Below are 25,452 nucleotides of genomic sequence, written 5' to 3' on the forward strand. Positions count from 1 at the left end.
CCTGAGTCTCTTCTTCTCCCTGGGAAATGTCAGCACTTCAGCACCTTGCCCATGCCACATTGCTGAGCAGGACATTCCGTATCCAGGGGCTGCTCTCACTCTGCCTCTTCTCTTTTTGATTGTGCTGTGCTTTGCTTTCAGCTGCAGTGGAGTCCATCCCTGCAGAGACAGTAACAGGACTGGAAGAAATTAGGGGTGGGCAAGATCTATTTAATTTTGATTTTTGCATTAAGGTGTTGTTGCTTCTTACAGCAGATCCTTTACGAAGAGCTAGCATTCAAATAGCTGCCTTTCATGATATACCATAAGTATTTCAGAAAGACAACAAAGCAAATGCTGTGTAGCCCAGAAGTTTTTCACAAACACTACAATTTTCTTTGCAGGAGTTTCCTATCCTATGGAACATGGGCTTTCAAGGATAGGCTGCCTGCAAGCTTTCATACTATCATTACTAGTCTCTAGAAAGAACCATTAGAGGATATAGTTGCAAATGATAATTATACACAGACATTCTCACTGGCAAAGAAGCAATTAACTTTTTCCTCTTAGTCTCTTTTGCATGTATTGTCTTCTCTTTTCCTTTTGCAACATCTTCAAATCTAATCCAAGTGGCGAAGGTCTTTCCTTTCTAAACCTGTACTGGGAATTCATGTCTATCTTGTGATCGACATCACATGCTCTGTCACAGCTGCTATTGCTATCAATCATTTTTTCTTGCTTAAAATATATGCATTTTAATAGCATCTGTGGAAAAGCAGGGAATTTTTGGTTGATGACAATTGGAGAAAGAAAATTTTATGATATTACAGTTTTCAAATGAAATGTTAAATATTAAATGTCTTATTTTTCTTCTTACTTAGCAAAAGGTTTTAATTACAGTTTGCTCCAGCAGGACTTACTGAATTTACGCTGTCATTCATTTTATTGGCATTGAATTGTTTAATGTGAAGCACTGAGCAGTTTACTGTTCAACCTGTTGAACACCTATATCCTTGGTGGGCCTGATAAATTAGCAATCACCTTAATTGTACAACCAAACTAACGGAAAAATAGACAAGTGCACTAGGTGTAGTCTGTAAGGACAGCTCAAAGGTGGGTCCATTTTTGAAGAACATTTGTAATGAGAATTTTAAGGAAAAAGGCAAACCCTTAAGTCTGCAACCATATGATGAATTTTGCTTACTTTTTGGAATGTCCCTCAGTATGATTTAATACCAATTTCTTGCCATGATATTTTAAATTCTCAGTTATAAAGCAAAGCTTAAGAGAACAAACAGTAAAAAGAGCTCAGTTGAAAGTTGACCTCCCATTTAACAACAGCTTATTCCTTTTAGAGCAGTCATCTGCACCTGTATGCACACTGCCCGCTACTAGCAATTGGTTCCAGAGACTTCTGCCTATGTAGGACCTACGAAGGGTCTTAAACACTTAATTTTAACAGCTTTCTATATGTGCTGATGAGAGTAGTTCATTTACTGGATGGACACATCTAAGCCAGCCCAGCTTTAGTGGAAATCTTCCAGTGCTCCCATGTAAGCAAGGTTCCTTTGCCTCCTAATCAGATGATTATAGGCCTCATTTGCCTGTGAGGGTGGAGTTGTAATCACATGTAGTCACAGAGCAAGGAGAACAGACAGGAAATTCCCGCTTTTTGAGGTGTGTGTCAGGAACACAGTATCTCAGTGAATTCCTGAAAATTTCTGTCAAGACACAGATGAAAGGGCTGAAGAATTTGCTGATATGTGTTCATATCAAATCATTCAAGCAGATATCAGATGCCCTTACACCATTCTATGTCCGGTTAGTTCCTTAGAGTTATGCTGAAGTTACAGCCGTCTCACGCAATGCATGTTCAACTTCTAATGCTCATCATAAGTTTAAACCACAAATCAAATGGATTTATTTTTTTGCAGTGCCTAGTTCCTAGGCAATTTAGAGGCACACAGTGTGAAGTTCCTACATGATGCAAAATAGCAACTGTGATCCATGAGTCTTCTGCTCACAATCCCTGGAAATAGGCTTTTACGTGCTGGTTATTGTTCCAACACTGCTCAGGTCCTTCCTGCAGGAGACAGGAGACACTTTTCTTGCTTGTAGAGGGACTGAGAAGGATCTTTCTGTTTGCCTCCTTTCTTCCCCAGTAATACTTCTTAGATGTTTTAGAGAAAGAACTCACATATTAAAAAAAAACCAAATTAGTTTCAATTGAGTTTTCCTCCTCTGGCACGCATGTATCCATTTTCAATTATACTTCTTTTGCTGATTATCTCCTATCTAGGCAAAACGTGAACAGTCTTGATCTCTTCATTTTATTTAGGTAAAAAATGCATAAAGTCCTCATAGCCATACTTTATAGAGAACAAGATTAAGCTTGCTCATGAAGAAGACTACTTCTTTTCAGGAAAATTAGGAACCAATCTGTATGCATGCAAATTCCTAATTATCTGTTTGGAAACTCAGATATATTACCTTATTTTAAGGCTAGCCTTTCTGAGGGTCTTCTGCAAGCTAAGGCAGGATGTGAAAGTAACAACAGTTAATTGGTCCAAGTTGTAGTATTGTTAGTAACAGAGTTGATGTCTCCAAGAAGCTACTGAAGGTTTCGGATCTGCTTATGCACAGCTCCAGGAGAATGAACCATGCAGTCTCAGCACTCCCCATCTGACAGCCTGGATTTTAAAACATGTCTATTCATTCTCTGTGGGCTACCCTGCTTAACCAAGTAGACCACATTACTTGCCTGGTCCTTCCTTTTAGTCCTGTAGAGATCTTAGTGCTAATTATCTTATACTGTCTTTGGTACTTCATAGCCCTATTGACTAGCTGATCTAAAAACTCCATTTGCTGACATACTGTGTTGTTTAGGCAGCGGGGAAGGAGATATGGAGATGGGCAAGTGAGGCACAATTCCTCTTCTTCCATTTTATGGGCTGTCTCACATAGGAAATGCTAACATTGTCTGAGTCTAAGAGCACTTTCAAAAAATGTTTTAGTTTCTAACACTGGCTTGTGTGGGCAGAGCACATGCTACACCCAAATGCACCATCCTAAAAGCACTGCTGAGTGACTGTCCACACCTGGAGACACCTCAACTCACTGGCCACTTCCCTTTCAAACTAGACCTTCCCTTGGCCGACTGCATGCCCAGAGCTGCCTGGCCATGTGCCTCACTCCTGCTTGTTACACAGCTGGGTCCACATCCCAAACAACACAACAGCAAAAACCCAGAAGAGCTCTACTGAGAAGGCTGGCTTTGTCACTGACCACTGGGAAGTCAAAGATTTTGAGTCCCCAGCCGGAGGGGAGAAAACCCCCAGCTCTCACACCCTGGGAGAGGCCTCAGCCATCCCTTGCTCTTCTTGCATGGTCTTCTTAAGCCTGGGCTCTGAGCTGCCAAGACCTTTCTGTCCCCTCCTTGGTCAGGACCGATAGCCACTGGGCTACTGGACACCATGTGGCACCCCAGCACCTCAGGGACTCCGCTGCAAGAGCCCGTCAGAGCAATGCCTGCTGGCCCCATGCTGGGGAGCAGAGTTGCACTCTGGGTCCCGCTGGAGGGAGGTGCCCCCAACAGCAGCCCTTGGTGCCTTCTTCCCAGAGAGGCAGGACTTCAGATGCATCCCTGTGCTCACCATTTCCCACTGCCTGGCTCTGGGGTCCTTCTGGTCAGCGTGCAGGGTGTTTCCATCAGCCTCCCCATGCCCTGTGCACGGAGCCCAGCGGTGAGCTCTGGATTTGGGCTCCAAAAGAGTGGGCACTGCAGTGCTGCAGCCCTCCCTGGAATGGGCTTTACAAGCACAAGACATTGCCTGATGCTGGATATTATGTCAGATCCATGCACCATCCATGAATGTATTATCCACTGAGCTCTTTTAATAACCAAAATGCCAATGACCAGGAGATGAATGTGTTTAGACCTGACACAATTTAAAGCAGCTGAAGCAAGTGTTGTTACATATTTCCTCTGGCTGAGCTCTGTAAATCAGGAATTTCACCTTTTTGCTCAACTGAAAACACTTCCTTTTTTTACAGACATGGCGATTCTGTGATTTTTAGCTGTTAAAATCAGAAGGTACCTTTTGAACTTTTGTTCTCATGTTATATTGTAGATGCCACAACAATTTGCAACTCCTTGTTCATTATTAGGGACATGAAGAATGTCTTTAGATACCTAACCTTTCTGGGAAATTGAATATCTTTTAAATATAATATCTTTTAAATATAATATACCTTTATATTTATCTTTATAATATCTTTATATCCATCAGCATTTGTATTTATCTCAAGACCCTGGAAATCACTCTCTATACTTGAGCTGTGTTTCAAGAGTTGATATATTGTCCCTGCAGGAATCTGAGCTACAATAGGTTTCTGTCTTTCTATTTTCAAGAAAAATGCCTTGATTTTAGTCACTGTGAGTTGTAGGTTTTGGTATAATGTTATTTTTCAAGTATTTCTTTATAAACCTCACAACATCATGTGAAGAAGATAATGCTACTACCTGCATTATATAGTTTGAATTGTTGCAGCACTGTGTACAAAACAATCTGTCTTGGGTGGATCAGAAAGTAACCCAAAAGTATGTCAGCATAATCCATAAGTCCTGCATCCAAGTTCTCTAAGTGCTTTAACTGATCGAGATTCCCTCCTTAATTCTCTTGTCAAATTATTTATAGTAGATATAGCAACATAGTTGGTAAGATATAAAAAATTTCTAATTATATCTAGTCAAATCAAATGACAATTATGTCTTTAGGTAAGTCTGCCAAACAATGCCTTGCCAAAGAAGGTTGGCCAAAAATGCTTTGACCGAAGAAAGAGGAAGAATCCAGAGCATCTGCATACCAAGCTCTATAAAATCTCCCTGGAACTATTTTGCCCTGCTCTGACTGAAAGTTGCAAGGTAAGTGTATGGGTTCTGTCGGATTGCAGAGACTGAGCAATTTCTTTTTATCTTGCATGTCTCACTACATTCTGATTTCTTCTGGTAACTAGAAGGGAGGGCTTGCTTCTGATAGCTGAAATTTTCAATCTGCTTTCCATGGCATCCTTTTATTTCCAACTTAAAATTTGTCTCTGGAGTACTATGGGACATAAGAAGAAAGTTACCCGCTTGATAACGACTGACTTAGAACCTCTGATGTCATGACAGGCAATACGCTGAGTTATTAACTGTTAGTCCAATTACCTTGAGGTAATTTTACTATATTCATTCCCCATTTTTCGTATTCATATCCATTGCAGAAAAGACTGAGCCTGATAGGATGTGTACAGTGTGAAAATAAGTAAATTCACTTTCCACAAATCATGGGCAATGAAAGGACTTCTTGGAGACTCATCGCTGATAATTAACAGCAACAGAAGTGAGACATTTGCTTTAGGTTTAGTTCTTCAGTATAACTATATTAAAATGGCAAAACACCTACCAGTATGATAATATTGCAAAATTATAATCAATATTAAAAATTCTGTCCATAGTTAGAAGACTAAAATTATTTAGAATGCTGTCTCATTCTCAAGTGGAATGTAAGTACTTAGTTGTTCAAATCAAAACTAGCTTTCAAAAGGTGTTATGAAAATGACATACTAGTTTAAATACTGGAAAGATAGAAACTGTAAGAGATTTCATCACCGGCACAGAAAACTATTGTCTAACTGAGGAAAGTGTCTTCTTTCCCCTCAGAGTCTTCTGCTGACGTATCTTCAGTAAAGTGCAAACATGGCTTCTCCAGACTCTGAGATGGCCGCCTTTGGGGAGGCGGCTCCTTACCTCCGAAAGTCAGAAAAGGAGAGAATCGAGGCCCAGAACAGGCCTTTTGATGCCAAGACATCTGTCTTTGTGGTACATCCTAAGGAATCCTTTGTGAAAGGGACAATCCAGAGCCGGGAATCAGGGAAGGTCACTGTCCAAACTGAAGCTGGAGAGGTGAGGTAAAATGCAAGGCTTGAGAACATAATTTAATTCTCACTCTGAGCTCTTGGCTGACATGTATCAGTCTCTCTTCCTTGGCAGACCCTGACTGTGAAGGAAGATCAAATCTTCTCCATGAACCCTCCCAAGTATGATAAAGTCGAGGACATGGCCATGATGACCCACCTCCATGAACCCGCTGTGCTGTACAACCTCAAAGAGCGTTATGCAGCCTGGATGATCTACGTAAGTACCAGCAGCAGTCTTCCTTTGGGCGGCTAGGAGGAACTGCTCTGCCAGGCTAAGTGGAAGCCAACGTGCTGTCTCCCTTCCTTGCAGACCTACTCGGGTCTCTTCTGCGTCACTGTCAACCCCTACAAGTGGCTGCCGGTGTACAACCCGGAGGTGGTGTTGGCCTACCGAGGCAAGAAGCGCCAGGAGGCCCCTCCACACATCTTCTCCATCTCTGACAATGCCTATCAGTTCATGTTAAATGGTGAGTAGCTTGATATACTTTCAAATGATATTGTAGTGTGCACTTCAGGAAAAATCTTCCTTCTCTCTGCAGATAATCTTTGAACGTATGGAGTCATGTTTTTGTCATATATGTTAGCTGACTAAACTAGAATGCCTGTCTTTAAATGAGATAAATAGCAGAGAAAGCTCACTGGGAATGATGTAGAGGGAAGTCTAGAAATTTTTTGTAGTTGCGGAGTAAAAAGTCTGATGGAAAGCAGAATTAGCAATGCTACAGAAATGTTGGCGCTCTATCTTAACAAAAAGCATGGAATCAAACATTACTAACATAATATCCATATCAGAAAGTAAGAAAGAATCACTATAAATTGAAGTTTCAAATCCAAATAAGTGCACTATCAGAGCTTTTTTACTGCCTTAGAACCCCAAATGATTAGGGATTGTCAGATGAAGGAGACAGAGCCTAAAAGGCAGGAGATACAATGGAAAATGGAAGATTGGCAGAATGGTTAGCTAAGAAATGGTTATTGCCTCCCACGAATAAGTTCTCAGACTTACAATGAATAATGCTACAGAAATTTTGGCTCAGTGCTCATTAGGGCAGAAGAAAACAAAATGAACTTTAGGAATTACTTGGGGGAAAAAAAAAAAGAGAATAAAAGGAGCAATAGTTCCATGATATCCTATTCCATTAAAAAGTGCAACACTGACATCTTGAATAATGCAGTCAGTTCTAGTTTTCTCATGTTAAAAAAGGAGATAGTGGAAAACTTCACCGAGGAACAAAACAATATTCATAGGCATGAAATAAATACAGTATGAATAACAAGTAAGTAAGGACACTTCGATGATGGAGAAGAGAAAACTGAGGGGATATCTGACAGGAATTTATAAACTCAGGAATTGTATAGAAATCAAGGGTTGTATAGAAAGCAGAATCAGAATTCATTCTTTCCTTCTGTCTAACATTTGAACAGCTAGGAAGCATCAAGACAACTATCAGTTGAAATATTTTTTAAAAAGTAAAGGGAATCACAAATTGCATACAACATACTTAAGTTCTGGATATTCTTTATCAAAGAAAATCCTATGCCCTAAAGGTCTATTTCAATGACCGAAGTAAGGAGATGAATTCATGCAAAGTCTACCCAAACCATTACATACAATTATACTCTGCCTGGCTCATAAAATCCTTGAACTCAGAAGGGCCTATGGTCCGATCTCGGAAGGCTCTTGAGTCCCCAGAAAGTGTCAATTCATTTTATGTTAAAGGTTTTAGTTACTTTAATCGTATTGATATTACAAAATAATATTTGGTATTCATTCCTACTTATATACAGAAACATTGATCTTGATTTAAAGACAATTATCTTAAAAAGAAATGAGTATATTTTATCATACATCCATACCCAAATAAGACTTTATTTTTTTATTGGGGGAACTTCAAAAAATCCTGAAAGGGAGTAAGTACTAAATTTCCAGGGCATTTTAATTGCGAATTGACTATCTAGCATTACTGCCCTCTTAAGGAAGCTTCAGTTCATAGTTTCTGTCATAGATTTTGATTTCTCTGGAATTGAGGAGCACTAAGAAAACTCTGTCTTTTCACAGATCGTGAGAACCAGTCGATCCTGATCACGTATGTATACTCCCTGCTCGGGTCACCGTGGGGCTGCCCGGTGCCAGGGGCCAGGGGACCTCCTGCCTGACCACACGCTCTCTGCCTCTCTCTCTGGTTTTACAGTGGAGAATCTGGTGCAGGGAAGACTGTGAACACAAAGCGTGTCATCCAGTACTTTGCAATAATTGCAGCAAGTGGGGAGAAGAAGAAGGAAGAGCAGTCCGGCAAAATGCAGGTAAATTGATAGATGCTGGCTTAAATCAATGCTTTTCTCTGCTCCTGGCAAGAGTTTTGGAAAGGATAACCAGCAATAATTATTGTCCTGTAGGGAACGCTTGAGGATCAAATCATCAGCGCCAACCCACTGCTGGAGGCCTTTGGAAACGCCAAGACCGTGAGGAACGACAACTCCTCACGCTTTGTAAGTTGTTGCTTTGGACAAAATCTCTCCCTCTCATTACAAGAAAAGCGATGGCCCCTGGCACTATTCCATGTAAAGGAGACATCAAAAGAACCCATCCAGGCTGAAATGCTGCTGCTTCTCCTTAACAGGGCAAATTCATCAGAATCCACTTTGGGGCCACGGGCAAACTGGCTTCTGCTGACATTGAAACCTGTAAGAGACTCTCCTGGCCTCATCCCATTCCTTCCTAAATTCCCACCTCCTTGTGCATTCCTGTGCCTCACTCTTTCTGCCTTCCTTTGCCAGATCTGCTGGAGAAGTCCAGAGTCACTTTCCAGCTCAAGGCAGAAAGAAGTTACCACATATTTTATCAGATCACTTCCAACAAGAAGCCAGAGCTAATTGGTAGGAAGGATCATTATGACTTTTTGCGGAAGATCGCTGAGCAACAGTTCCCTCTATTACCTGGTTGGCTAAACTAAGCCTGTGCCTTGCCTCTTCCTGCTTTCAGATATGCTCCTCATTACCACCAACCCTTATGATTTCCACTTTGTGAGTCAAGGTGAGGTCACTGTTCCCAGTATTGATGACCAGGAGGAGCTCATGGCTACAGATGTAAGTACTGTAAAGAAAATATTTTTAATGAGATTGTTAAGGTTGTTAGGCAATGTTTTTACTTCATTGTTTTGACTGCAGAGTGCCATTGACATCCTGGGCTTCACTGCTGATGAAAAGACTGCCATCTACAAGCTGACAGGGGCTGTCATGCACTACGGGAACTTGAAGTTCAAGCAGAAACAACGAGAGGAGCAGGCAGAGCCCGATGGCACAGAAGGTCCTTAGCAACTGACCTTTTAATAAGGACATCAGTTTTGGGGTGTTACTTTTTTTAGCAGGACAAAAGCTATTGCTTCATCAAGTGAAAACTAAGTAATGTTTCCTTAATGTCCATGAAGTTGTGAATCTGATTCTCTGATCCCTGGCCTATGTTACTGAATGGTCCTCCTTCAGTTAGCTTTTTGATGGGCTAGATACATGCATTTTTCTGTTTAGCATGCAGAGGGTTTTTATAAGTTTTTTTGAAGAGGCAGCTTCCCTAGTTTCATACATAGGCTCTAGAATTAGCTCTGGCATGTACATACTTCTCCTATTGACAGTGGAGACCGTGGCCTATTTAAATATAATATAATTTATTACGTTTTTACTAAAATGTCAAGTTGTAATCTTCATGTATTTTTAAAGTGAAAGTTAGTGAAAGCATTGTTTCAGTTTACAAATTTAGTTAAAATATTCAAGGACAGGTTTCTTACTGATAACTACTTTCAAAAACTATCAGTATTGGCTTTCACAGCTTTCCTGTATGCAATATTCTTGCTGTGATACTAGATTAAAAGATTTTCAGTCAATAATTTTGAACATTGGTGTCATTTCTGAGACACAGAGACATTGATCAAATTCCAGTCCTTGTCCAATGATCAAAATTTTTTCTTTGTCTCTCTTGTCTTTCAGTTGCTGACAAGGCTGCCTACCTGATGGGTCTGAACTCAGCTGACCTGCTCAAAGCCCTATGTTATCCTCGAGTCAAAGTTGGGAATGAATTTGTGACCAAAGGTCAAACTGTGGAGCAGGTAAAGTAGTTGGTTACTAGGAATACATGGTTATACCTCAGAATTTCTCTTCAGACAGTTAAAATTCCTTAAAATTTCTCTGTGCCCTAACTTTTGCACATCTCCCATTTGCTTTAGGTGAACAATGCTGTAGGCGCTCTAGCAAAGGCTGTCTATGAGAGGATGTTCCTGTGGATGGTTATTCGCATCAACCAACAGCTGGATACCAAGCAACCCAGACAGTACTTCATTGGTGTCCTGGACATTGCTGGCTTTGAGATCTTTGATGTAAGGAACAGGGATTTCACAACAGCTTCATGGAAGGGACAATGGGTCTTAAGAAAATTCTAAGACTTCTTTCATGAAGAGTCAGATTTTTTGTAAAAAATACAATGATCAAGAGATCTGACTATTAAAGAGATTGGCCGTTTTGAATTGTTAGATCTTAACAGGAAAGAAACTAATTCCACAGCATGCAAGAATATTAAGCTTAGTTAAAACAAAAGAAAAAATGAAGACATCTGTGACAAAGTTATGCGGGCCAGAGGTGTGGAAAATATTGAAAGAGATGATTAGAAATGTTCATGCTGTTGGTGGAAATTATTGAAACAGATTAGGAAATGCTCATGCTGTTAGTGAAAGAACTCCAAAAGCTTCCATACCGGTGCATGGAAATATCTAAAGCCACCCTCTACAGAACAGAAAAATATTTGAGTAGCAAATTGAGGCAGTCTTCATGATCATGGTGTTGGGAGAGGCAGAGTCTAGTAATAAATTTGTTCTGATAGGAGAAAGTGTACTGAAGTTATTGACAAAATTTGCTTTGGAATTAGGGGATGCCAAAGGGATAAGGGATAATTACCATCATTAAAGTATCCATCTTATATGGAATGATAACAAACAAAAATATCTCCACATTACAATGAATTAGAAGTCTTTTCTGTCTTCAGAATGCAAGTACCGTCCGACTGAAGGATTTCTGGGAGAACAGATAGGGAAGGGGCCTTGTATTTGTTGGAAGAGACACATGAAGGATCAGAACTACACAGGGAAAAGCCTTGTGGTGATGGCTGAACCTCGAAAATGTTGCGTCTTGTTTTGCATTTGGCAGTTCAATAGCTTTGAGCAGCTGTGCATCAACTTCACCAATGAGAAACTGCAACAGTTCTTCAACCACCACATGTTCGTGCTGGAGCAGGAGGAGTACAAGAAGGAAGGGATTGAGTGGACGTTCATTGACTTTGGGATGGACCTGGCTGCCTGCATTGAGCTCATTGAGAAGGTATCCTTCCTGTTCAAGTGCATTAATGTTGGAATTCTCTAGTTATTGAGGGACACATTGTTTATATCTGGATTAAAATGATAGATTTCAGTTATTAAAGTGCTCTGTATTTCCATAATTTGTAATGTTACCAGTAATGATTAAAAGTAGTTCCACAAGTAAAGGTGAAATATTAAGGATTAAAAATTATGAACCTCAGTTAATTTTCTCTGACATATTGTCCAGAAAAGAAAAGAAGCAACCTTTTCTTCTGATTTGTTTCACAGCATTCTGTCCTAACACTAGCCTCTTTCCAACCAAGGAATCTCTTTCTCCCTCTTATCTGTTGCAATGTCTTCCAGCCCATGGGCATCTTCTCCATCCTGGAAGAGGAGTGCATGTTCCCCAAGGCAACTGACACCTCTTTCAAGAACAAGCTCTATGACCAGCATCTGGGCAAGTCCAGCAACTTCCAGAAGCCCAAGCCTGTCAAAGGCAAGGCTGAGGCCCACTTCTCCCTCATACACTATGCTGGTACAGTGGACTACAACATCACTGGCTGGCTTGAGAAGAACAAGGACCCCCTGAATGAAACTGTCATTGGGTTGTACCAGAAATCATCCGTGAAGACACTGGCTTTACTCTTTGCCAACTATGGTGGAGCAGATGCAGGTCAGCTCTGTGAAAATTGTACTTTCAATGTGGGAAAATGTTGACAGGAAGTCAAACAGAAAGACCTAAATGTTTAAAAATTGTTTTCTCTCTGTAGTTCAATGTTCAACATCACTATTTTAAAATTGTTTTCCCCTTCTTTTGATTACAGAGGGCGGTGGCAAGAAGGGTGGCAAGAAGAAGGGTTCTTCTTTCCAGACTGTCTCAGCTCTTTTCCGGGTACGTAGTGGTTTCCTCGTTTCTTCTCTTTTTCCTTGAAGAAAGGGAATTTAAAATGTGAAAAGTGATGTTGCAACTCTTGAAGTCCTATAGCAAGAGCATGAAGAAGATGATGTACTATAGGTAAATTTTCTTTCCATTTAAATGATGGACTAGGTTCTTCTCTTTTTCAACGTGGAATGATATTGTCTCGTTAAAATACCAAAATGAAAACTCCTTCAAATCGTTGAGGATGTTGTTATTCAGATCTTTTTTCCATACACCTCTACTTTTTAAGCTAAATATGACATTGAAATAGGTCAATTCCTTTCAGCTATTGCACAGAGTTCAGAATGTTTTACCAAATAGAGTTTTTGGACTTCTGAATCTTTTCAATACTGCTACCATGCACAATTCATCAGTAATGGGGCAGTTCTGAAAAACAGAGAGGCTGGCTTTCGGATTATCACACATAAAAGCCTAACCAGTATATTGATTCAGGAGGGCAAGCAGAGGGAATTGTTCATGACTTTCGAAGCCATGACTCTCAGGCTATCAAATGCGCTGTATCCCGGCTTTTGTAAATAATAAATTATGATGACACAGTAACCAAATTCTGTTTCTTTTTCATAGTAATGTTCCATAGCAAAAGATGGATGAAAGCATAAGCTTTTGTACATTAATATGGAAATTTTGGAATTTAGTTTAAATCTGACAAATTAAGTCCTTTCCATGGATGAAATACATGCAGGTGCAGGGATGCACATCTTTAGTTTGTTGATCTAAACTTTACCTTGTAATCTCACAGGAGAATTTAAACAAGCTGATGACAAATCTACGCAGCACTCACCCCCATTTTGTACGATGCATCATCCCAAATGAGACAAAAACACCTGGTAAGGGGATCCAATACGAGGAAAACTCAAGGCACAGAAGCTCTTCTCCCGAGTATCAAACAATGGGGTCGTCACTACTGCTGTTTGTTAGGTGCCATGGAGCATGAGCTGGTGCTGCATCAGCTGCGGTGTAACGGCGTGCTGGAAGGGATCAGAATTTGCAGGAAAGGATTCCCCAGCAGAGTCCTGTATGCTGACTTCAAACAAAGGTAAGAGTGCTCCACCTTTCTCCCCGTTCTTTTCCTGTTCCACTCCTTCTATGTCCTAAATTACTTAAGTAACATATTTTTGCTACACAGTTTTGTGTCTGTCCCTAATACATGACAGTACTCAGTCAGACAGTCAGCGGTTGCTGAGAAGGCTGTGGGGTTCAGTCACAGTGGTGGTCTCAGTAATGGGCATTTCTTCGTGTTCTGTTTTCTTTTACAGATACAGAGTGCTTAATATAAGTGCTATTCCAGAAGGTCAGTTCATGGATAGCAAGAAGGCTTCAGAGAAGCTTCTTGGGTCCATTGATGTGGACCACACCCAATACAGATTTGGTCACACCAAGGTAGAAACAAACTCTGTGTTCAAAAACTATGTGCCTCTTTTAGGAACTACCTGAGCCTGATGTGTTACAATGTTCCATTTCTTAAGGTGTTCTTCAAAGCTGGGCTGATAGGTCTGCTGGAGGAGATGAGAGATGAGAAACTAGCACAGATTATGACCAGGACACAAGCCAGGGCCAGGGGCTTCCTGATGAGAGTGGAGTATCAGAGAATGGTGGAGAGGAGGTAGACATTTCTCACCCATGTATCTTGTTCTCATGGTACTTGGCTAACTGAGTCTAAATTCATCCAACCCAAGGTATGCAATAGCCATATGAATTTAATTTCAGGGATGCCATTTTCTGTATCCAGTACAATGTTCGTGCATTCATGAATGTGAAGCACTGGCCCTGGATGAAGCTGTTCTTCAAGATCAAGCCCTTGCTGAAGAGTGCAGAATCTGAGAAGGAGATGGCCAACATGAAACAAGAGTTTGAGAAAACCAAGGAAGAGCTTGCAAAGTCTGAGGCAAAGAGGAAAGAGCTGGAGGAGAAAATGGTGACCTTACTGCAGGAGAAAAATGACCTGCAGCTCCAAGTGCAGGCGGTGAGCATTACCATTCATTTGTCCCTGGGAAAAGAATGATATACAGTCAGAATGCTTTTTAACCTACACAGAGACTCAGGGGAAGCTGACTAACATGCAGTAGAAAACAGTTGAAATCACACACTCCAATGCTGAGTAACCAGGCACTGGCAGGGGCATGGTGAGTCTCATGGCAGCCCCACCTGAGACTCGGCATTCCTGCTATCTGAGGGAAGAGCCATGTAACACTAGCCAACATGTAATCCACAACAGCGAGCTCTGAACTGGAAGGGAAGTATCTCCATCTACGCAGCTTTCAGAGCAATGGATCTGTCTAATAGAGTCAAGGCAAACCTGGGAAGGCCCCATTTTCCTACTTACAGGTACACTGGAAGGCCTTGATTACTTTCCGAAACAGAGATACTTCCCGTTCAAAGTCCATTAGGAAAAAGGCAGTTTCTTCACACCAAACAGAACACCACTTGCTCCACTAAATTATTCTCGCAAAGCCTCTTCTCCCCAAATATTACGAGGTTTGTGAGGAGCCAATGAAAAAGAAGCAGCTGTTGAATACTGTTTCTGTCAGCTGCCCTCTCTGTGAGGCATTTTTAAGAGACACAATTGGCATCACTGTTGATTCCAGATGACAGGGTTTCCCAGTAGACACCGGGCAACATCTTGCAGTTGCTGGAGCGGAAGACCAGGTTCGGCCCCCATTTTAACAGATGCCTACTCAGTGACAGAAAAGACAGAGAGGAGAAACTTCAAAACATTACAACCCACAAAAATCTGTGTCTCCCCACCAGGAAGCGGACAGCTTGGCTGATGCTGAGGAAAGATGTGACCAGCTCATCAAAACCAAAATCCAGCTGGAAGCCAAAATTAAGGAGGTGACTGAAAGGGCTGAGGATGAGGAGGAAATTAATGCTGAGCTGACAGCCAAGAAGAGGAAACTGGAGGATGAATGTTCAGAGCTGAAGAAAGATATTGATGACCTCGAGTTAACGTTGGCCAAAGTGGAGAAGGAAAAGCATGCCACTGAAAACAAGGTACACACACAGGGAGGCACCTAAAGGGTGAAGGGACAGATGCCTCCCACATCAGCCTGGTACCCTCAGAACAAAGCTAGGTTTGGAGCATACGAGGAGCATAAGAGCAGGGCAGCTAGGCAGCCCCCCAAAAAACCAAGCTCTTGGCTAAGGACTGCAAGGTGAAAAGGTCACTGCATTAGCAGTCACGTCTTCTACACAGGCTTTTGGCACTTTTTTACAATCAACAGGTGAAAAACCTCACGGAGGAGATGTCAGCCCTGGACGAGACCATTGTGAAGCTGACAAAAGAGAAGAAAGCCCTCCAAGAGGCCCATCAGCAGACACTGGACGACCTGCAGGTAGAAGAGGACAAAGTCAATACGCTGACCAAAGCTAAGACCAAGCTGGAGCAGCAAGTGGACGATGTAAGCACATACGTAGCTAAATGAAAAAGAAGGCTTTGTAGAGGAAAGTGTAGCCAGCAGAGCACTGACGGTCTTGTTCTTTGTAGCTGGAAGGGTCCCTGGAGCAAGAGAAGAAACTGCGCATGGACCTTGAGAGAGCTAAGAGGAAACTCGAAGGAGACCTGAAGCTGGCAAATGACAGCATAATGGATCTGGAAAATGATAAGCAGCAGCTGGATGAGAAACTGAAGAAGTAAGTGCGGCTGTGGGGCACCTGAGTGCTGGGCTGGTGCCCTTGTCTTCTTCCTTTGAGCTCTAACACGGTTTGCTTTGCCCAAAGGAAAGACTTTGAAATCAGCCAGATCCAGAGCAAAATCGAGGATGAGCAAGCCCTGGGCATGCAATTACAGAAGAAGATCAAGGAGCTGCAGGCAAGTCTCTGGTCCTTCCCCTCTTTCACCCAGTCTCAGGTCAGGTAGGAGGAGGGCACGGGTGTGAAGGGTCCCTAATGTTCCCCAGGCTCGCATTGAGGAACTGGAGGAGGAAATTGAGGCAGAGCGAACTTCTCGGGCAAAAGCAGAGAAGCATCGGGCTGACCTCTCGAGGGAGCTAGAGGAGATCAGCGAGCGCCTGGAAGAAGCAGGAGGGGCTACTGCAGCTCAGATTGAGATGAACAAGAAGCGTGAGGCAGAGTTTCAGAAGATGCGCCGTGACCTCGAAGAGGCCACGCTGCAGCACGAAGCCACGGCTGCCGCCCTGCGGAAGAAGCATGCGGACAGCACAGCTGAGCTTGGGGAGCAGATCGACAACCTGCAACGAGTGAAGCAGAAGCTGGAGAAGGAGAAGAGTGAGCTGAAGATGGAGATTGACGACTTGGCCAGTAACATGGAGTCTGTCTCCAAAGCCAAGGTATAGAATTGCAGTAGAACATGCTCACAGGGCCAAGGTATGGCACAATAGGCTACATCTCCCAGCCACATTCTCATAAAAAAGTCCCTGCTGCTCTGATAAGGCAGAGTCCAGGTGTTCATTTCCTTTTCTTCCTTGTATCTGCTATGTAGGCAAATCTGGAGAAGATGTGCCGCACTCTGGAAGATCAGCTGAGTGAGATTAAAACTAAGGAGGAGCAGAATCAGCGCATGATCAATGACCTCAATACGCAAAGAGCTCGTCTGCAGACAGAATCAGGTGAGACATCCTCATTCCTGAGGTGCAAGGGGCGGAGCTGCACGCCATGCCCATACCACACAGTATCTCAGAGCTACTGGTCACAGGGGTTTACAGGAACAAATATCATTAATAGTCTCGTTCCTTTTCTTCACCTTACCTTTCCCAGGTGAATATTCACGCCAGGTGGAGGAGAAGGATGCTCTGATTTCTCAGCTTTCGAGAGGCAAGCAAGGCTTTACCCAACAAATTGAGGAACTCAAGAGGCATTTAGAGGAAGAAACAAAGGTGAGGATATTTAGTATAAAATTATTTTTTCTGGGGATAAAACTGTTCTTTCAACTAGTCACATCACCCCTAAATGAATCTGGGAAGTCTTGTCTACAATATTTTGTGTTTTAAAACCAAAAGGGATTCAGCGTTCTTTCCCCAAACACACGTGGTACTGGAGGGAACAGCAGCAGTGCACATACCCCAGCTCATAAGCTAGAGGGGGAAGGAAGCATAATGATTTTGATGCTGGAGGAAGTCATCCACAAGGCTTTCATGAGTTTCTGACGATACTCTCCAAGGGAGGATTCAGACGCACACGTCCAAATATTTAGAGAAACAGCAGCTTACTGTCCCCAGAGCACCTGTCACTAACACATCCTGATCCTCCAGAACACACTGATGAAGGCTTCATCAGCTCCCAGCTTTGCAGTTGCCTAATGAGAGTTTCATTCTAATTCCACTGTCGGTTTCACTGTCAAGAGGCATCTCAAGTCAAGTATTCAGGTTACCAGCCCCAATGTCCCCACAGGCCAAGAACGCCCTGGCCCACGCCCTGCAGTCTGCTCGCCACGACTGTGACTTGCTCCGGGAACAATATGAGGAGGAGCAGGAAGCCAAGGGGGAGCTGCAGCGTGCCCTGTCCAAGGCCAACAGCGAAGTGGCCCAGTGGAGAACCAAATATGAGACGGACGCTATTCAGCGCACGGAGGAGCTGGAGGAGGCCAAGTATGTGGCAAGCAGGATGTCAAATGGCTGGAGAAGACGGAGACTGTCAAGGGAAATTGGAAACTGGAGTCTCTGAGAGTGGAACAGGACAGGGGTGGGACGAAGGCAGGGCTATACTGTCTTTGTGGTAAAGGGGAGAGAGGGAGGGAGAGGAAATGGGTGCTGTGGAAAAAATGTAGATTGGAAGGACAAACATAGCCTTTAGGGCTAGAAAGGCTAAGACAGGCCGAAGACTCAGTAGGTGCTAAGACACGGAAGTGATAGACCCTTGAGGCTGCATGCAATCTTGAAACACAAAAAACACTGTGAAAAGCGCTAGGCTCAAAGGCCCCAAAGCGGCCAACGGCCCTCTTGTGAACAGTACAACATTGGCTCCCGTCTAAGCGCTAACCTGGAGCTGTGCTTATCTCCTCCCAGGAAGAAGCTGGCACAGCGCCTGCAGGATGCAGAGGAACACGTTGAAGCCGTCAATGCCAAATGTGCCTCCCTGGAAAAGACAAAGCAGAGGCTGCAGAACGAAGTGGAGGACCTGATGATTGACGTGGAGCGATCGAATGCTGCCTGCGCAGCTCTGGATAAGAAGCAGAGGAACTTTGACAAGGTCTTTTGGGCTCCGGACCTGGGGCTCCTGGGCAGGGCATCCCCTCCTCATTGCCACATCCATACTCATGCCCTGTTTCTCTTCAGATCCTGGCAGAATGGAAGCAGAAGTATGAAGAAACGCAGGCTGAGCTGGAAGCCTCCCAGAAGGAGGCTCGCTCCCTCAGCACGGAGCTGTTTAAGATGAAGAATGCCTATGAGGAGTCCCTGGACCACCTGGAAACGCTGAAGCGTGAGAACAAGAACTTGCAGCGTAAGTCCCTGGGCCTCTGCTCCTGGCAGGGCTTTCTCACTCTGCACCACTACCCACCGCTCCACATGGGTCTGTGCCTGCAGGTCTGCAAAGCTGCCTGTCCCCTTGGTGTGGCAGGGCCCTTCCCATTCTGCTCTGTGCCTGACCATGCCCTTGGTCTTTGTTCCCACAGAGGAGATTTCTGACCTCACGGAGCAGATTGCCGAGGGAGGAAAGGCGATTCATGAGCTGGAGAAAGTCAAGAAGCAGATTGAGCAGGAGAAATCTGAACTCCAAGCCTCCCTGGAGGAAGCTGAGGTACACACAGGGCTAATGCATTGTGTCTACACTGAAAGTATGGGAACAGTTTTCTGCAGAAACAGCAGGAAAGCAAATCTAGATTTCATGAAGAAGTACTACATCATAGGAGATTACTTAGAAAGTAAGCAGTAGCTTAATTCACTGTTCCTGCTGACTTGTCCAGGCCTCCCTGGAACACGAAGAGGGCAAGATCCTGCGCCTCCAGCTTGAGCTCAACCAGGTGAAGTCTGAGATTGACAGGAAGATAGCAGAGAAAGATGAGGAGATCGACCAGATGAAGAGAAACCACCTCAGAATTGTGGAGTCCATGCAGAGCACCCTGGACGCTGAGATCAGGAGCAGGAATGAAGCCCTGCGGCTGAAGAAGAAGATGGAGGGGGACCTGAATGAAATGGAGATCCAGCTGAGCCATGCCAACCGCGTGGCTGCAGAGGCACAAAAGAACCTGAGGAACACACAGGCAGTGCTCAAGGTGCGTTCAGCAAAGCTACAGGAAAAGACAAGACATCCGTGACATTTTTGGCACCCAAGCGCACACTGCCGCCTTGCAACTTCTCTTGCCTCTTTTACAGGATACCCAGCTACACTTGGACGATGCTCTCAGGACACAGGAGGACCTGAAGGAGCAGGCGGCCATGGTGGAGCGCAGAGCAAACCTGCTGCAGGCTGAAGTTGAAGAACTAAGGGCAGCCCTGGAGCAGACGGAGCGGTCGAGGAAAGTGGCTGAGCAGGAGCTTCTGGATGCCACTGAACGTGTGCAGCTCCTCCATACCCAGGTCAGGCACGCTGCTGGAAATTAATCCTGTCAAGAAGGGATAACACAGAATGCGATTGCTATGCATCTTGTAAGTGATTACTATGCAAACACTTGAACAGCCATGCTGCGATACGGCCAGTCTAGCCAGCCACCCATGTCTGGTTTGCTGCTATGGCTCTAAAGAGGACTCTTGCATTAAAGACTTTCATAAACAATACTCACACTTTTATCTCTTGTCTGGAGGCATTAGGTCTAACGGTAAAAATCATGTCTTTCCGGTTGCACAGAACACCAGCTTGATCAACACCAAGAAGAAGCTGGAAACAGACATCATGCAAATTCAGGGTGAAATGGAGGATACGATCCAGGAAGCCCGCAATGCTGAAGAGAAGGCGAAGAAGGCCATCACAGATGTGAGTTGAGGGCTCCTTTCATTGCTGATGGTGGGTGTATTCTTCCCCAAAATGTCTCCAGCCCCAAAATGGCTTTGACCCTTTGCTCTCATCAGGCAGCTATGATGGCCGAAGAGCTGAAGAAGGAGCAGGACACCAGTGCCCACCTGGAGAGGATGAAGAAGAACCTGGACCAGACGGTGAAGGACCTGCAGCACCGTCTGGATGAGGCTGAGCAGTTGGCACTGAAAGGAGGCAAGAAGCAAATCCAGAAGCTGGAAGCCAGAGTGCGTAGGGCTGCTATTTGTGCATGAGTGAACATGTCACGTAAGCATCCAGCAGGGAAGCTCCAAAGATGGGCTTCTCATTGCAGGTGCGGGAGCTGGAAGGGGAGGTTGATGCTGAGCAGAAGCGCAGCGCTGAAGCCGTGAAGGGTGTGCGCAAGTACGAGAGGAGGGTGAAGGAGCTGACCTACCAGGTAAGGCAGGAGGCCTCTGCGGGCTGACAGAGTTTTCTCAAAGCAAGTGAAATTTTGCACACACCATTCCCAAGGGCAATTTTTATCCTGATGTGGTGGGAAACCAATAATTAATTCTCTTTGCTGCTTACCAACCACTCTAGTCCGAGGAAGACCGGAAGAATATTCTCAGGCTCCAGGATCTGGTGGACAAGCTGCAAATGAAGGTGAAATCCTACAAGAGACAAGCTGAGGAGGCTGTAAGTATTGCCTGGCGAATGGGCAAGAGCCACCTTCCATTGGGGCAGCACGCTCCTTGAGATGAGTATGAATACCAGGAAAGGGTCATGAAAGAAACTCCCAAGACACAACAGTCTTGGCCACGCAAATTTGCTATCGTGTCATGAGGCCTTGCTGAGTTGTGGGCACCCTGCAGCTGTCGGGGATGAACTGAGGGAAGTTCTGCAGCCTGTTTTATACAGGAGGTGAGACTAAAGAAACTCGGGGGCCACATCCACTGACTGAGAAGTTCATGAATCTCACTAATCTACAGCAGAAGGCTTCAGGGTCTTTCTCAACCTAATAAGTTACACTGACAGCTGGGCAGCAAGTAGTGGGAGACTAAGTACACAAATGACAAATCCCAGTGACAAAAGAGTTCCTCAAGCGTGACACAGTACCGGTGAAGCTTGTCACAGGGGGGTCCTGAATAAGGGAGGATGAGGAGGTCTGTGTGAGGCTTATGTGTAAGCAGTGGTGGGTGGGGGATGGAGGTTTGTGCCTTCCCCCAGGGAAGAGCCACAGCCCTGCAAGGCCGAGGCGCGGGAGGAGTGAAACCCCTGCCCTGGGCTCCTCACCACCAACTCCCTCTCCCTGCACAGGAGGAGCTGTCCAATGTCAACCTCTCCAAGTTCCGCAAGATCCAGCATGAGCTGGAGGAAGCCGAGGAGCGGGCTGACATTGCAGAGTCGCAGGTCAACAAGCTCCGAGTCAAAAGCCGGGAGTTTCACGGCAAGAAGATAGAAGAGGAAGAGTGAGGATGTCATGAGGCAGCAAAGTGACCTGAGGGCTGCACAAAATGTGAACCTCTCGGTCACTTTCTTCTGCAATGAGTCTTTGTAATAGTGTGTAGTGAATAAAGACTGTAGAATCCTTTGCATACAGAACATGAGTATCTTCTTCTTACTCTCTTTGTTTTGCTATTTTTGTCTCCGTAGTTAACTATGGGATCCCATTAAACTTTGGCTATTGCTGAATGTTTAGCTTGTGTCCATTAGCTGTCTATGTGTAGCACATGCTTTTATTTTGCAATTGTTTAAAAGTATAAGTTATAATGTATTTTTCTTCCTAAGCGAAAGGGCGTAGAAGAGAACGTATTTACAACAGACACAACACACTTTACGTGCTTCACTGATACCCCACAATTATGCATTTCTTCTCCCCTCAGTCTGTCTACTCTTCCTTTCACCTACACCTCTTGGCTCCAGAATTTCATAGAGCTGTTGGGCGCTTCATAGGGCTGCACATGACTATATTTTTTTTGGAGGGGAAGAGAATGGTGAGTATTGGCAAATACTTTTTCCTTCATTTAGATCCTGATCTGAGCAGCAGAGGCACACTGGGCATGTACAGCCATGAATTCTTATGTGCTCTCTCAGCTGTCTGAGCTGGTTTATGCTTATGCATTGCATGTTGCCTCTGGATGAAAGACACATGAACACTGTCAAGGTATGTTAAAAGAAAAACATACACAGAGATGTCTGCCTAAGCTGGTATTTTGATAGCTCTGTGCTTTGAAATAACTTCTGTCCCTTATTTTCAGGAAGACCAGACAACCTTGGAGGATTTTCTCAGAAACCAGAAAGACGGAAGGACCTCTGGGTGAGAGATGAATGGTAACTGAATGAGATACAAGTCAGAAAAAAATGAGGAATAAAGAGCAGCTGGCAATGAGGGGAAAACAAGAAGCACATTTCGAAGTGGAGGCCAGAGTATGTGTTGATGTTGAATACTTGTGACTGTATCTCTTTCCAGCTCTGCCATGCATGTGCTGGTGTTTGAAGCAGGAACTAGTTCCTGCACTGAGCAGTGGGCCTAGCAGAGCACAACGGGTAGGAGTGGAGATAGCATGGCAGGCTGAGGAGACAATGACTCTGATCTGCTGAACTGAGAGTTGCCTTAAATAGCCCTTCCTTTACAGATTGCAAATCCTTTAAAATGTGCAAATTTGCACAACTGCATCCAGTGTAACAACAGTGATTCTCTGCTCATTCTCATCAGGAAGAAAGGTGTGCTTCCATCCAGCATCTACCTACATCACTTTTAGATGCACCATTGCTCATTTCACAGAGAAAAGGGGCACTTGTGCAAAAATAGACCCTAGGTCTAACAAGATCTTGCAATGCCCAAGAAAACCAACAGAAAATGAAAATGTGCAGGCAAGCATCTGCAGGACCTCTTTGTGGTGTCTTGCATTTGGACACAGAACACATTTCCCTGTTGGCAAGTATCAGGGTAAAAAGGAGAAAATTGAGGCAGCTGGGAGTAGAGAACCAGGTCTCTTTCATGCTGGATGCATGCCTGAAGTGCTGAGGGACCATTCCTGACTCCTAGCTCCATTCTAGTATCAACAGAGAACCAGACTCCTTCCTAGGACTGGGAAGCAGGCAGAGAGTCCTGGACATCCACTTCTTGAGAGGTGACCCAAACAGCAGGCCACTGCACAAAGCATGTCTGTGCATTTCTGTGTATGGGACAGGGGAAGGAAGGACAGCCTCCACCTCAAGTGGATTTTGAGGGTAGAACATCATAGAATCATAGAATCATAGAATGCTTTGGGATGGAAGGGACCTTTAAAGGTCATCTAGTCCATCCCCCCTGCAATTGGCAGGGATATCTACAACTAGATCAGGTTGCTCAGAGCCCCATCCAGCCTGGGCTTGAATGTTTCCAAGGATGGGGCATCTACCACTGCTCTGTGCAACCTGTTCCGGTGTTTCACTACCCTCACTGTAAAAACTTTCTTACTTTTATCTAGTCTGAATCTACCCCTTTTTAGTATAAAACCATTACCCCTTGTCCTATCAGTATTGGCCCTGCTAAAAAGTCTGTCCCCATCTTTCTGTGGCGGCCGGTCACAAGTGGTGTTCCCCAGGGCTCAGTGTTGGGGCCGGTCCTGTTCAATACCTTTATCGATGATCTGGGTGAGGGGATTGAGTGCACCCTCAGTAAGTTTGCAGATGACACCAAGTTGGGTGGGAGTGTTGATCTGCTGGAGGGTAGGAAGGCCCTGCAGAGGGACCTGGACAGGCTGGATCAATGGGCCAAGGCCAACTGTATGAGATTCAAGAAGGCTCAGGGCCGGGTCCTGCACTTGGGTCACAACAACACCGTGCAACGCTACAGGCTGGGGGAGGAGTGGCTGGAGAGCTGCCTGGCAGAAAAGGACCTGGGGGTGTTCGTTGACAGCCAACCGAACATGAGCCAGCAGTGTGCTCAGGTGGCCAAGAGGGCCAATGGCATCCTAGCTTGTATTAGGAACAGTGTGGCCAGCAGGACCAGGGAGGTGATAGTGCCCCTGTACTGGGCACTGGTGAGGCCGCACCTCGAGTACTGTGTTCAGTTTTGGGCCCCTCACTACAAGAAGGACATCGAGGTACTAGAGTGTGTCCAGAGAAGGGCAACAAAGTTGGTGAAGGGTCTAGAGCACAAGTCTTATGAGGAGCGGCTGAGGGAGCTGGGGTTGTTTAGTCTGGAGAAGAGGAGGCTGAGGGGAGACCTTATTGTACTCTACAACTACCTGAAAGGAGGTTGTAGCGAGGTGGGGTTGGTCTCTTCTCCCAAGTAACAAGCGATAGGACAAGAGGACACGGCCTCAAGCTGCACCAGGGGAGGTTTAGATTGGATATTAGAAAAAACTTCTTCACCGAAAGGGCTGTCGGGCACTGGCACAGGCTGCCCAGGGAAGTGGTTGAGTCCCTGTCCCTGGAGGTATTTAAAAGATGGGGAGATGTGGTGCTTGAGGACATGGTTTAGTGGTGGACTTGGCAGTGCTAGGTTAATGGTTGGACTTGATGATCATAAGGGTCTTTTCCAACCTTAACAATTCTATGATTCTGTGATTCTTATAAACCCCCTTTAAGTACTGAAAGGCTGCAATAATGTCTCCCCGCAGCCTTCTCTTCTCCAGGCTGAACAACCCCAGCTCTTTCAGCCTTTCCTCATAGCAGAGGTGTTCCATCCTCTGGACCCTCTCCAACAGGTCTATGTCCTTCTTGTACTAAGGACCCCAGAGCTGGACACAGTGCTCCAGGTGGGGTCTCATCAGAGCAGAGTAGAGGGGCAGAATTCCGTCCCTCGGCCTGCTGGCCACGCTTCTTTTGATGCAGCCCAGGATACAGTTGGCTTTCTGGGCTGTGAGAGCACATTGCTGGCTCATGTCCAGCTTTTTGTCTATCAGTACCCCCAAGTCCTTCTCGGCAGGGCCACACTCAATCAAAATGATGCTGCCAGTCAGAACACAGCCATCAAATCAGGCACCCCAAGGGAACACAGGGGCAAACACAGAGTTGTTGAATCCCCCTGTTTTTCCACAAATGTTTGGCTTGCCACACTAACAACACTACTGGACTCTCCCAGGCTGAGACACTTATGGGGTTGTTTACCTGAGAAGCAGAAAAGAGGAAGGTAGGTTTTTGGGTAGTTCTACTGAGTTTACATGCCTGTGCTCTGCAGAGTTGGCTCTTTGGATGCCCACCCACTACTTTAGAGGTCCTTAAGGACAAGGTCTTGTGAATTCGGGCTGCAGCTATGATTGCAATTTCCATGGGGCTGCATGCCCCAGCAGAGAGCAGTGCAGGGGAAGTCTAGGAAGTGATCATCTGCTCAGCTGTCAGTAGTCCCCAGCTGCAGCCTGCAGTGCTCAAGCTTGA

The 25,452-nt window shown here is 44.7% G+C and overlaps 1 protein-coding gene across 1 annotated transcript; it reads left to right on the forward strand.

Moving 5' to 3' along the window:
* Window positions 1-5,719: 5,719 nt before the first annotated feature.
* On the forward strand, window positions 5,720-21,687 carry LOC309597383 (myosin heavy chain, skeletal muscle, adult-like; the record flags this gene model as incomplete). Its single annotated transcript, XM_082326694.1, has 38 exons — window positions 5,720-5,926; window positions 6,014-6,157; window positions 6,251-6,407; window positions 8,000-8,027; window positions 8,133-8,244; window positions 8,338-8,430; window positions 8,562-8,625; window positions 8,719-8,817; window positions 8,924-9,027; window positions 9,109-9,247; window positions 9,922-10,040; window positions 10,158-10,307; window positions 11,131-11,301; window positions 11,643-11,952; window positions 12,104-12,171; window positions 12,959-13,046; window positions 13,138-13,255; window positions 13,476-13,599; window positions 13,686-13,822; window positions 13,927-14,182; window positions 14,968-15,210; window positions 15,441-15,617; window positions 15,704-15,849; window positions 15,937-16,027; window positions 16,116-16,505; window positions 16,658-16,784; window positions 16,933-17,051; window positions 17,566-17,762; window positions 18,180-18,363; window positions 18,450-18,615; window positions 18,788-18,912; window positions 19,079-19,387; window positions 19,488-19,691; window positions 19,960-20,085; window positions 20,181-20,351; window positions 20,438-20,542; window positions 20,686-20,781; window positions 21,403-21,687. The coding sequence occupies 38 exons, from the start codon at window positions 5,720-5,722 to the stop codon at window positions 21,556-21,558; spliced, it is 5,820 nt and encodes a 1,939-aa protein (XP_082182820.1). The 3' UTR covers window positions 21,559-21,687.
* Between the last annotated feature and the right edge of the window lie 3,765 nt (window positions 21,688-25,452).

The sequence above is a fragment of the Platalea leucorodia genome (assembly GCF_965183815.1).
Source record: "Platalea leucorodia genome assembly, chromosome: 14".
NCBI lineage: Eukaryota > Metazoa > Chordata > Aves > Pelecaniformes > Threskiornithidae > Platalea > Platalea leucorodia.